We start from the raw sequence: 13,283 nt of genomic DNA, 5'->3' as shown, positions 1-13,283 counted from the left end.
CAATGCCGCAGTTGATTCTAATACACTGATGTTTGAGAGATTATCCAGAACATCCTATTTTCCTTAATGGGCTCACCTTTATCATTATTTATGTGTAAATTGTAAATACAACACCGAGCTGTTAAGAGTATTTTTTCATAAATTTATTAAGTCAAACTTGGTTCGAATTTAAATATTTATTAAGCAAACTATCTTTGGATTAATTTACATGATATTTGTGCATCGGAAATAAACTACTATTCATATGTGACATAATTAAGTTCCTTCTCACTGAATTATTCCACCTGGCCTGTGTTTTATTTACAGGTTGCTCAGGGTGAATTACACTGATGCCAACGTGATTTTTGGATCAGCAATACGGTACTGCAACAGATTCATATTTAGGTTTTCCTTTTAGTGGGAATGACAATAGATCATCTATAAATACAAATTTTAGTGAAGCACATCAAAGCCTAGCTATGTACTCTATCAAACAGTTAACGTTAGGACCAACAGAACATAGCAGTTCTTACATTTAAGCTGAGAACGTGGCCTCTTCAACAGGATGAGAAACAGGAGATTCAGAGAGGACCCGCTGTTTCCTCTGTAAAGAAGCAGGCCGAGTGCTGGAGTCCCTGTGCACAGCATGAATTTCTCCCAGGTTCCTGACGCGACTGGCTCTCAACGTTAGGAAAACTGGAAGCTTCTGAAAGTGGCCGATGCCTCAGACCCACCCCAGACTGGTTGAATCAGAATCTCTAGTGGTGAGTCTACACTGTTGGCTGGAGGCTTGGTACGTACCACCACTCAAAACAGCCAGACAACATCTGGGGCTTCCTCTCTGAAATGAACACAGGTAAGGTCAGGAGTGCTGCGGAGGCGGTGCTGTGACAGGAAGGAGCCGGGCAGGCTCCTGCCCACGCTGAGCCGTGGGATCCAAATGTAAGTGATTCAGCGAAATGAATTCATGTGGTGGCTAAATGTCTAATTAGATGATTCAGTGGAGAAAGATTTAAGATTAACCAGCCCCCACAGTTCTCCATTTGTGTTCTTTTGAAGTTTTAAAATGTGATAACAGTATCTAGTTAAGTTTTCAGACATGAGTATGCTCTCCCTCTCCCGAATCCACCCACGACTAGCAGCTCACGTTTGCAGAGGAGCAGACCAAGGCTGAGGATGCAAGCACCGGACTGGAAAGGAGCACGTCTCTCTCTGTGTATCTCAGAAGTAGCTCCCATGAATCAGAAACTCAGCCTCGGTCAAGGCTCTTCTATGCCAGCTTCTGCAGCTAATCGACCTCATCAATGAAAGTGAATTAACACCTGTAAACTAAATGCGCCAATCCCATGTTTCCATTTCAGAAAGTGTAACACTTTTGACAAGGAAAAAAAAAATAATTGGAACATCCGCTGCCAAATGTGCACAATGATTCCAGATTCGTTTGCTTGTAGCAGAGGGGAAAGAGCTTCTGCTAACACTGGTCTGTGCTTTTGACACTTAGGTTGGCAAGTCTTGTCCAGGAGGTGGTCATTCTGAGGAGCTGCTCTTCTGACGATGTGGATGAAGTCTCAGTACCTCAGGTCCATGAGCTCTGACTGCTGGGCAGTCAATGCAGCTCAGAGTCTTCACGCAGAATACATAAGGTTATTCCCCATTTTACAAGTTTTTGCCAGCGCAGCTTTGGGGAAATCCACCTACTGCTGAATGTGATTCACAAAATACAAAATACGTCTGGCAACTGTGTTTGAGACACACAATTCTTTATAACTTCTGGAGCCATTAAAACCTTTTAAGAATGAAGAAGAGGTTTTCTTACATTGTTTTCTGTGAAGAACAAACTTAAATACCTTTTACGCTGACTTGCAAGGAAAAGTAGCACTGTCATCAATGACTTTGTAATCCACAAAGAGCAGATCTGACCCACGGGAATCGGTCCTGTTGAATATCATCTACCTTTAGTGACTGCAGGGCTAAAATAGTGAACAGCCCTCTGAAAGGAAGGGATGTAATACAGATTTATGCATGTGTATAATCCTGTTTTTAGACAAAAATGTTAATTAAAAAAATTTCAAAGCTAGAAGAAACAAAATTTTTTTCTTTTTAGTTCTACATAGGCTAATTAAATATTGCAAGTAGAACAGTAGTTTCCACATGAAATGTGCCAAGTTGAAGATGTCAGTATTCCTGGGTATTCAATGAATTAACAGAATCTTATGAAAAGTACTGATTGGAGTTTCAAAACTGTGTGAAATATCAAAACGCTTCATGTGCCCTTTGAAATAATTAAGTCCACTGTTTACTCCTTAGATTTTTCAGAAGATTCATAAATGTAAGAAAGGACATTTATGTATAAGTTTAAGTGGCGCTCTGTCAAAAGGTTTGGTGAATATTTTTGTCCCTAAACAATGCAGTGAAATAGAACCTAAACCCAAGTGAGCAGCCTCACGGCAGAGTTCATTTTTCTCTAGGCGTTTCAGCTTGGTCTCAAGTTGCAATTTCATTCTGCAGCTATGATCGTTAGAACTGGTGTTCCACACAGGATCATGTCAACTTTCACGGAAACAGGCGATCGAAAGGAGAAGCGAAGCTGTGCTGCTGAAGGGAGTGGCAGTACATCCTCGCAGAAGAATCCGTTTTTTAACTAGTAACTTCTCTCTGCTCACTTGTAACAACTGGGGGCCAACTTGAAATTGCCTCTGATTACGCACTTCACCAACGGCGTCCCTGCCGGCGGAGCCGAGTGAAAGTCCCGTGCTTATTTAGCTTCCACAAGATACGGAGAGCAAAGTAAGTATAATCCTGTGGACATGAAATTTCAGACAACCCCTCATTTCAGACCGCCAGAAAAAAACACTTCTTAGACCTCTTTTAGGGAGGAACAATTTCAAAAAAACACTCCTCATTCTTCTTTAAAGGATCACGGGACAACAAGCAACGGCTTTTTAGCATTTACGATGCGTGACAACCCAGAGGGAAGGGGGTGTGGCACCTGCATCCAGCTCCCAGGTTTCCGCCCTTCACAGCTGGGTGTCGGTGAACGTGGTGTGTTCCTTAGTCACGGAGCTGAAACCCTTAATGGCGTTCATCAAGTCCTCTTCATCCACATACTGAAAAAGACGCCGATCATCGCTGGTTAGGATGTTTGCTTGGCAACAGTGTTACGTAAAAAGTATGCAGTATTTTGTTAAAGGCTAACATTCTATGCTCAATACTATAAGGTGTGGTTGAGACCATCCTTGCCTTTCCTTATGGGAAGGATCATGTCCACAGGCATACATGAATTACAGACGAGTGCAAAATATGTCATTCGAGTGTTACGTTGTGCCGTATCTTAACCTTTCTAAGCCTCAGTTTGCTCATCTATAAAGTGGAGAGATTATATATATATACACATACACACACACACAGTGCATGTATACACATATATATGAGATTTAGTTCAAAATTCAAGCAGAAGAGCCAGAATGCAAGCTGTTGTGCTCCACAGCTTCCTACTCTCTTACTGTATCTTGTATTTATTGAATAGAGCAAGTAATGTTGATTATAATGTTACAACGAACAGATGATCTGCCAAATATTGGAAGATCATCTGCCAAGTATTGGCATCTTCAATAGCTTTCACGGAATCACTCTGCATCCTGCTGATTACCAGCACTGTCAAAGGTGAAAATGGCAGTACAGTGTAACAGTGAAGACGCGGGGCTCTGTAATCAGACGATGTTTTTAAGATCCCAGTTTCATGAAGAAATTACTTATTAGCTGTGTGTCCTTGGGTGAGGGCACACATGCATCTAAGCCCTCAATGTATTACGTTGAACCATACAAAATTGCCATTTTGCATGTCAAATATGATCAAGGAACAGTTCTCTGTGTTTCAACCTAATAAAATTATTGCAGACATTTGGAAACTTTAGAGCTGAAATGGAATCACGGTGTTCCACAGTCACAACAACTTCAGGCAGGCCCATGATTTTCAGATGCTTATTATATATCCTCATTCTGAACAAGCCAGGAGGACTGTGCATTTTACTTTATTTTTTTTACTGTGATTGGAAACTGGAGCTGGGGGAAACTTGCTGTATTACTTGCCCTTGGTTAAGAAAGGCTTCATGGAAGTTGTCAACTCTGCAGCAAAGGAAAAGTGAGAACCTGGGACAGAGGGAGGAGTGAGGGTCCACGTGCAGAAGCAAGTGGTTGACAGGAATGGAGGGGACGTCTCCTGCCTAAGGAGTAAGCACAGGGGCGAAAGCTCTTGGCTGGCCATCTGTTTAGCATCCCATGTCCCAATGGATGGCCCCCCCGCAGACCTCTAGGTAGCCGTCACAGGGAAGTGTGATGGGTGCTAAAAACTTGAAGATTTTATTCATTTCGGCCACTAAGGGGCTCAAAACAAATACTAGACAATGAAGAGGTTAACTTTCAGTGAGTCAATTATTTGTACCTCCTGGACTGAAATTATGAAAAATGTAGTTCATAAATAGTAATGCCCTGATTTATCATGGTTTTCTGAGTTTCTTAGAAAGGAACTATTGATCCTACTGAGAGACTCTTTCTCTCTTCTCACCATAAACCAGAAGGAAAATGCACTTCCTTTTTTTTTCCTCCCTTTAGTAAAACAGGTGCTTGTACTTCATGCCTCCTTTAGGCCAGCTCCAATGTTGCCCATCACTTTCTGCCCAAGTTAATAAAGTACAGCCTGTTTCTCTTCACTTACTCATGAATTTATTTTTTGAGCATCTACCGGGTGCCTTGAGAACAAGATAAGAGTTTCTACACTGCTCATCAAGCAACTGAAGTGACCCTAGTAGCCAGGTCGTTAAAAAAATAACTGGTTAGTGGTCAGAGGGGTGCGCTGAGTGCCGTGGGGTCACCATTCAGTGAGAAGAGGAAGTTTCCACGCCATCTCTTTATCAGTACGCTTCTGGGGAGCCTAGCTAAGGTTCTGGGTGAGGAAATCGACTCACCAGTCCACTGTCATGGCCCAGGACGGTTTCCCAGAGTGAGTCGTCAATCAAGGCCTTCTTATCTGGAACGTCCAGGAGCTGGCTGACACTGCGCGGGAGAGCGCCTCCGGAGCAGGGCTGGCTGACCGGGTTCTGGCTTGGGATGCGCAGTACAGAGAGGCTGCGGTTGCTCCTCATACTCACAGGGGTCCCAGACCGGGGGATTTTGGTATCGGCCAAGCCCTGGAAAGAAAGTTGCTGTTGATGATTAAGGTCTAAAGAAAATGGGCTTGAAGTAGCATAGAAAATCGTGTGTCCCACACTGTCAACGAAGGGAACCCTGTCCCCATATCCCCGTATGACACTTAGCTCATCTGGAATGCTGTGGACCCCAGCCTCCTGGGAAGGGTGAGACAGGAAGCGAATGGTCACGTTAGACGGCCAGGAGCCCCCGTACTGGCGCTCCGGCTACTGATCTCGTGGCCAAGGGCTGCTGCGCCACCAAGCAGCCGAGTGGCGGGGGGGGGGGCGCTTAGCAAGGTGATCTCTTCCCAGGGGTCAGCACAGAGCCTCCTTGTGAGAACATCCCTTTCCCAGAGTCAACAGCCACCCACGAAGGTGGTCCCCCGCAAAGTGAGCGTGCTGTATTTCCCTCCAAAATTCCTGGATCTGTGTCAGGAAACTCCCTTCTCCCCTTTCTCTTTTCTCATTCCACGTTGTTCTCTGGGCTACAGGACTCCAGCCTCCCAAAGAGGAGACATAAAGACACGGAAAGACAAAGGCTCTCTGTGGTCAGGCGCTAGAACGTGCCGTTAGGACACGCGGCTGCTCTAAGCGACCGAGGGCCCTGATGTAGCTGACTTAACCCATCAGCAAAGAAGAGGTCTGCCCTTCCCCATGCAGGTGATGCCCCATGCACAGCTCATGCGTTTGTTGAGCACACAGCAGTACCTCAAAGTGCATGGTGTAACTTTTTAGGGTAACATTGCTGGACACGTCAGATACATCAGCCACAGAGTCAGACTGGAAGCAGAATGGAACATCAGTCAGTGTTTGGAACATCTGAAAACAAATTCTCTGTGTTTCTCCAAGGACAGCATAATCTTACCCACACATTAACACTATCCAGAGATGCATTTTTATATATGTGAAGTCTTCTGCAATTTAAACATCACGGTGAGTAGAAACTAATTGCTTAGTGTCAAGGTGACACTGCATTATTTGTTTTGTATTGCAGGGAATGAAAGGATCTTCAAGCCAGTAATTACTTGACAATTGTCCCTCAGCATCCAAACAGGATTGGTCCCAGGATTCCCCCCACAGGTACCAATCTGAGGATGCTCAAGTCCCATAGTCAGCCCTCTGTATCTGCTGGTGTGGAACCTGCTGATAGGTAGGGCTGATTGTACAAGTAAGACCTGCACTTAAACTTCAGTGGATTAAATGTATGCTGTGTGATCTTGAAAATGTTAACGAACTTCAAGTTAAAAAATACAAAATGCGCTCTCATTCTCTGGCTCCTTGTCCCATTTTGCTCTGTTCAGAGTGGAGCCTAAAGTCCTTTTGCCAATTTGCCTCTGATACCAAAGAGCATCTTACTATTCAGAGGACAGGGGTGCCTGCGACAGGGTTATAGCAGCACTGAAACCAACCAGGGCTTGTCAGATGGAGGGTGTGTGTGTGTGTGTGTGTGTGTGTGTGTGTGTGTGTGTGTGTGTGTGTTGCAAGGGTAGCTAGCGCTGACTGACTCAAGCGAAAAGAGTGTCAGTCTGGGGAACTCAGTGACTGCAGGCTTGCCCCTGTTCGGATTCTCACCTGCTGATTCTGGAGCCCAGGGACATTCACATCAGCATTTTGTTTTGCTCATCTAGTGCAAATTGGATTCTCTTTAGTTTGACTAACCTTTGCTAATTTTCGTGCACGTCTCCAACTTTGTGAGAACACTGTCATCTCAAACAGGTTTTATAAAAACAGGCTTGCAAGTATATTGTGCCAACTGGGTCGAATTAAATTGTGAATCAGTGGGTTCTGGGGAACACTGCCCGGCACCCTGGTACACCCCAGATTTCACTGCTGTGAACCCTCTGGTGCTGCTAAGTAGCACCCTCACCACTGACAATGGGCCAGTTCTCTGGGTCCAGGGCCCCTGGCCACCAGCCTGTCCCCTCTTCACATGTCACACAGTCTTGGCCACTCAACAGAAGTCCCCCATGTGGGCGCCACTCTGCTTTGCTCAGATGGTCAGGGGAGTGGAAGGGGAGGGTGTTTCAATTCATTGCTCTGCTCAGGCCTGTGTCTGGCCCCCCAGAGAGCTCAGACCAGGTCTGGTCTCGACTGCAAGGACTCACCAGCAGCCCCCACCTGTTTGTTTTTTATCGTAGTAAGAGATCTACCCTCCAAACAGACAGTTAAGTGACAATACAGCACTGCTCTCTGCAGTGTGGTACAGCAGGACTTCCTCACCTTCCAGAACTGGAACTGTACACCTGTCCATTAGTAACTCCCCCGTCCCCTCTCCCCACCCCTAGCAACCACCGTTCTATTCTCTGCCTCCCCGAGTTTGACTGCTTTCAGTATCTCATATGAGTGCCATCATGCAGTAAGCGCCCCGCCCCAGTTTTCACTGATTATGGGACTGGACACATTGTTTGCAGGAACTGTACTGCCCTTTCATTCATTTAGGGCTGTTCCCAAACTTTACTGTGCATCAGACCTCCCGCGTGCTGGTTGAAATGGCAGATTCTTGGGTTTCTTCCTCAAAGATTCAGGTCTGGCTCCTACGTGATGCTGATACTGGTAGCTCATGGGCCTCACTTTGACAAAACAAAGCGACAAGGCTCTGAGCAAGGAATGGTCCAGAGGAACCTTCCCACAGGACTGGTGTGCTAGCTTCTTAATCCAAGCTAACCAAGTGGGCCAGACTGGGCTCCTCCTCAGGAAGGATGACGAGGCAGACAGGCCTGCTGGGGGGCGTGTGTCAAGGGACGGAAATGCTCACCGATCCCTGGCCTGAGTCCTGGGCGCCACTGCTCCCGGAGTAAGGTTCCTGGGACTGCATGTAAGGCCCAGGCATGGGTGTTTCATAAAGTCTCCCAGGTGTAGGGCTACTATAGCAGAACACCGTAGTGGCTTAGAGACGACAGACATTTATTTCCTAAGTTCTGGAGGCTGGGAAGTCCGAGATCAAGGTGCTGACAGACTGGGTGTCTGGTGGGGATCTGCTTCATGGTCCTTACAGGGCTGAAGGGCCAGAGAGCTCGCTGGAGTCTCTTCCATAAGGGCACTAATTCCATTCACAGGGGCTCCACCCTCACAGCCTAACCAGCTCCCAAAGGGCCTAGCACCCAATACTACCACATTTCAGGTCAGGGTTTCAACATATGAATGGGGGGGGCACAAGCATTCAGTCTGTAGCACCAGGTGATTCTAATGTGCAGCCAAAGCTGAGAATGCTGTTCTAGGGTGAACCTCCTTTTACCAAACACAGCTGTCATCTACTCCCTTGTTGCTGTGGCTCTGAAAATACCTCCCTCTAAATAAAACCAAACATTTTAGTCCAGGGATAGGGGAACGGAGCTGCCTTCACAGACGTACCATGTGGGTCCCCGCCGGCGGGTAGACATTCAGCGGCGACATCCTCTTCTGAAGAGGTTCTAAGGGAGGCCGCTCTCTGATGTACGGCTCTTTGTGGATTTTCCTTTGTAGTATCAGGGACAGAAAAATGGCCAGCAAGATCAAGCCCAGCATTGCCATCAACACTATGAACCACAGCTCGCTGTAGAATTCTGTATTTTTGCTCCCCAATCCTTTCTTTCCTCCAGGAGTTGTCAGCACCAGGCCTGCAAAACCCAGGACAGAAACGTTATTTCCGAAGGCAGTTTTGTGATCTCTTCCCGCTGTTGTCTGATAGTCAATTAGAAAGGTGTTTAAAGCAGTTTGTCCCATAGTGCTTGGCTGTCCTTGGGTTCAGGCTGGGGAAATGGTGTCGCAGGGTCAGTGGGTGGTAAGGAGACGCTGCCTTGGCACGTTCCTGGGAAAGACAGTTGTGGGGGGAGGGGGCAAAGGGATTTTTAAGAGGGTTACCAAAGTAACTTCAAGGAATGCCTACTTCACAGCAGTGTGCCCTGGGAGCAAAGTCCTTTCTGGGCTCACGTGAGGGGCCGGAGCCCATACCAGCATTGCCGCAGAGACCCCATCACACACACAGTCAGTGCTGTGTGACCCAGGGTCCCCTCATTTCATGCAACAGCCCTGTTCCTGAGAAGCTGTGTGCAAACTGGATTTTGAGACATCAGACCCCATCTCCCACTGTGATGCTAACAGCCTGCGCTTGCTAACACGTGGCCTTTACACCTCTTGTACTCCAGCCTCCCTGAAAAGCAGCAAAAGTTCTGCAAGGCACCGCTCAGATGCCCTGGGAGAGCTTCCTGCGGACAGAAATCCTTCAGCAGTAGGACCGGGAACCTTTGATTTCTATTTCAAGCGTTGAGAGTTCAATGTGATTCTCTGCACAGGAGGCTGACAAAAGTGGCTCAGGCTGGACGAGCACTTCCCCTGTGCCAGGCCCTGTGCTAATAAGGGCTTTCCAGGGATGGAGGACCGAAGGATGGGGAGTACCAGGACTGTGAAGTCTGCGGACGTGGGGAAGCTGAAATGAGCCAAACAGACGTGGCAAGGCTTACGGGACCACTGCCGGCCAGCGTACAGCCGGGACATCAGGCCGTCAGCCTGGCCATCCGAGCGGGAGAGGGTCTCAGACACCATCTCCAGCAGCCCGGCCCCTTGCCGGGCCCAGCTCAGAAGCCCTGGATCCACGGGGCCGCCCTGCAGGCCGGCAGACCCTGGAGGGCAGGAAGGGGCTCTTCTAAAGCCAGTGCGGAAGACGGGCGGGCAGACAGACAGACAGACAGACAGCCGCAAACGCCTCCTGGCTCCACGGACCTTCGTCCCCCTTTCCAGCACCTTGAGCACAGGATGGCGTGCTTGGCGCTTCACAGCCACATTCTCAAGGGGAGGATTAAAGGGGACATGCTCAGCGCTGGGGTGAGGATGTTAAGGGAGGGAGAGAAAGTGACTAAAACTGAAGTTTGAGCCCCATGAGCGGAGGGATACCGTCCGTTATAACCTTAACTCTACTTCTCATAGCTCTGTCCTTGAAAAGTCCGGGCTTCTCGGGGTCTGCGTTGCTTCATCTCTAAAATGGAGGGTTGGCGTCAAAGTTCTCATCCACTTTCAGGAGATCGGCATTCTTCTAATTAGGAAGCAATGTGTGGTGTTTGATTTTTTTTAAATCCCCACAATTTTTGGTTATGCACTAGGAGAGTTTTCTCCATGTGGGGCACAGGGCTGTAGCTCCAGAAACTGATCTGACGGGCCTAGTGGATCCCTTGCCCCGGAGGACACAGTGGAATGAAGGCAGCCTGCCCAGGGGAAGCCTCAAAAGGGAAAAAGAACCCTCCGAACAGTCGCAGAGAAATGAGGTCTGCCTGACTTGCCTGCTTGAAGGCTGCCTTCAGGCAAGGGAACAGAAACATTTAAAAAGTTATATCAGAAAAATTAAAAGTGACTATGGATATTAGTCAGACAGTACATCTTGGAATTTTCCATAACTTCACACAGTCCTCGGTGCTCCTTCTCTCAGCAATGAAACCACTTTGTATTCATGGACTGACAGGAAATTTCTCCTGTGTTACGAAAAGCTTGAAATCAGGACAGGATGGTGTCTCTTTATCCCTTTTTTGTTTGCAAAGAACTTTTATTTTAAGGGACCCCACTCATCAAGGGAGAGGTTCACCATCAGGGTAGAGAATTCCCCTGGTTGGACCTTGATTCTAAAGGAAAACCCAGCATAGAACTGGAGTCATTGTAAACCGCTTCCTGTTAATTGCCTGTCTCCAGGGAAGGCATACTTCCCCTGGACCAAGGAGTGGGGACTGGTGAGATTGAACAGGTGGGTCAGTCTAGGTTCTGTGCTTTTGTTCATTGTGTGGTCCCGCCCTTGCATCAGAATCACTGGGCAGGAATCCTTTAAAGAGCAGATTCTTGGACCCTTTTGATTCTGAATTTCTGCCAGAGGCCTGGGAAAGAGATCTGGCATTTCTCTAATTTGCCCATTGAAACTGTAAACTACTGCGTATGTTAGATTCAAAGATTATGGGTAGAACTCAATTTAAAAGATGCTTTGTAAAAATTGCAGTTTCATCATTTTGGCTAAATTACTTGGTATTAACAGTCAATCATAATCTCTTATAGAGGCTACGGGACAGAAATTTCCCAAGTTTACCATTTTAGGCTCTGAATCTGGAATATTATTGTTCTGATCAACACAAATTGGCATTAGAGTATTTTATCTTTTCTTCTGATCTCTTTCCTCTGACTTGCTCTATAAATTCACTTTTTTTTTTCTGGTAAATAAATTCACAAAGTTTTTTATTGCTACAATTTGTCCTTAGAAGCTTAGTCATGTCTCCCTGCATCTACAATTCAATGATATGGCATTTTAAGAGTATATCTTAATTCCAGGCCTAATGTAAGTTTCATGAGGACTTAAAAAAATTTCATATGATACTTAAAACAATTTCTTCCATATGGTCTTTGCTAAGATGTATGTCTGTATAAACAAACATACGCAACTTTCTTTAGGAAAATGAGTAGATGCTACACTAAATATAATTCAAGTTAAATGTTTACCGAATCCAGTAGAGGTATCATATTGGACCAAAGGTGTCTTAACGCTTCCTTCATCTGTAGTGCAGGTGACCTGGAAAAAGAAAGCTACAGAAAAGGTAAATGATTCAGCTTTTCAACACCTACAAGTAGAGGGCACAGTGTTAGAAAAGCAATGTATTATAGCATGAAAAACATCTGGACATAGGATTCCCCAGCAAGTTGTAAGTTTTCACCTAATATGCAAACTTATTTCTAACTTAAAAACTATCATGGAAAACAGCTTTTATTAGTGTAATGACAGCGTGTGTACATAAGTAACAACTAAATAAGTTTAGAGACTATATAGCAAAGGGAAAGAATTATCAGAGTAAGGGATGATACATGTAGTGTATCTTGTTCTGCATCTGATCTAAACCTGTTCCTTTAAAACATACAGGTGTTCCTGGTGACCCAGAGTTTTTTTCACTAGGCAGGAGAGCTCAAAAGGGATCTTGGAAAGCCAGTGGTCTAAATGACTCTCACAATAGCCAGGACCCCGAGGGAAGGGAGTCTTGTAAGGTCACAGAGATGGTTACAGGCCTGGCCAGGAGTGGAACTGGGATCTCACAACTGCCAGGACACCTCCCCATCCCAACAAGCTGTCCAGATGACCAAGAACTCTGATCATGAAAATGTGTAGCTGAATGGTTGTGAAAATGTTATTGATAAGTTTCAAATACTAAAAATGCAATCAATGCTGGAGCTCACTATTTACCTGAATCTTTTAACCAAAATAAATAGTACAAATTTTCAAGGGGGAAAAAAAAGGTAAATGATTAATTCACTGTAAAAGTTTAGATTGCTTAAAATGGCCTCCCATCTATTGGTCCTATGGCCACGCTGATGGCAGAAAATACTTAGTACCTTGCAAAGGTTTTTCTCATTTCAATTTAAAAACAAGACAAACAGAAGAAGGATGTGAAATTAAACAGGGAGAAAGAATTCAGTTTTAGAGGGAAGAGAATTATTTCAAGAACAGATGCCGAGGTGGGTGAAGGAAAGCCCTTAACTCGGAGTCCTTAGGATTTGCAGCCGGTCGTGGCCTGATTGAGCTCAGTCTGGAGGCTGGGGATGCATCAGGAAAACCTCTCAAGTCCCTGAAAGTGTACTGTTTCGGGATACTCATGGCCTGGGGGTGCTGTTTCTCAGTGAACACAACCAGCCCTGGGGTCTTGTTCCCGCCTGGGGACCCCCAGTCAGCGGAGGCAGCGCTCCGCGGACCGCATTGGAAACATAGCGCATCCGGCACAATCCCGCCGGAAAACCTGATTTACGCCGGGCAGTAACTTCCCCGCCAGAAGTGACCACTTAACCCAGGACACGTCAGTGGCGAACATCTGCCGGCCACCTCTCACGCGGACCGCGCATCTCGGAGAGCGGGAGCCACAGCTCCCTGCGCACTGAGGCGCGGAGGCGGAAACTCACTTTTGTCCGCGGTCCTCGGTATGCAGAGGGCGGTGTCCAGGCCGCTGTACACGCGCTGCCCCGCATCCGTCAGGACGAACTCCCGCAGCCGGCCGTTCAGCCGGAAGGAGCCGCTCCAGCTGACACACACCACCGACAGATTGCCGTCCACCGAGACCGGCGCGCGGTACTGGGGCGCTGCGGCGAGAAGGACGCGAGTTCGAAACACAGTTGAAAAACGGTTGTAAG

At 46.7% G+C, this 13,283-nt stretch overlaps 1 protein-coding gene across 1 annotated transcript in view; it reads right to left on the bottom strand.

Annotated features, from left to right (window-relative positions):
• Positions 1-128: 128 nt before the first annotated feature.
• Positions 129-13,283, bottom strand: part of USH2A (usherin) — a 698,253-nt gene continuing 685,098 nt past the window's right edge. The window contains exons 69-73 of the mRNA XM_072948735.1: positions 13,056-13,232; positions 11,613-11,696; positions 8,517-8,761; positions 4,944-5,165; positions 129-3,086 (exon numbers count right to left, since the gene is read on the bottom strand). Coding sequence (XP_072804836.1) covers positions 2,997-3,086; positions 4,944-5,165; positions 8,517-8,761; positions 11,613-11,696; positions 13,056-13,232 — 818 coding nt within the window. The 3' untranslated portion in view covers positions 129-2,996. The remainder of the gene's footprint in view (positions 3,087-4,943; positions 5,166-8,516; positions 8,762-11,612; positions 11,697-13,055; positions 13,233-13,283) is intronic.

This window comes from Vicugna pacos, chromosome 23, assembly GCF_048564905.1.
Source record: "Vicugna pacos chromosome 23, VicPac4, whole genome shotgun sequence".
Taxonomy (NCBI): Eukaryota; Metazoa; Chordata; class Mammalia; order Artiodactyla; family Camelidae; genus Vicugna; species Vicugna pacos.
The sequence above is the reverse complement of the archived record's forward strand: the minus strand, read 5'-3'. Positions and strand labels throughout refer to the sequence as shown.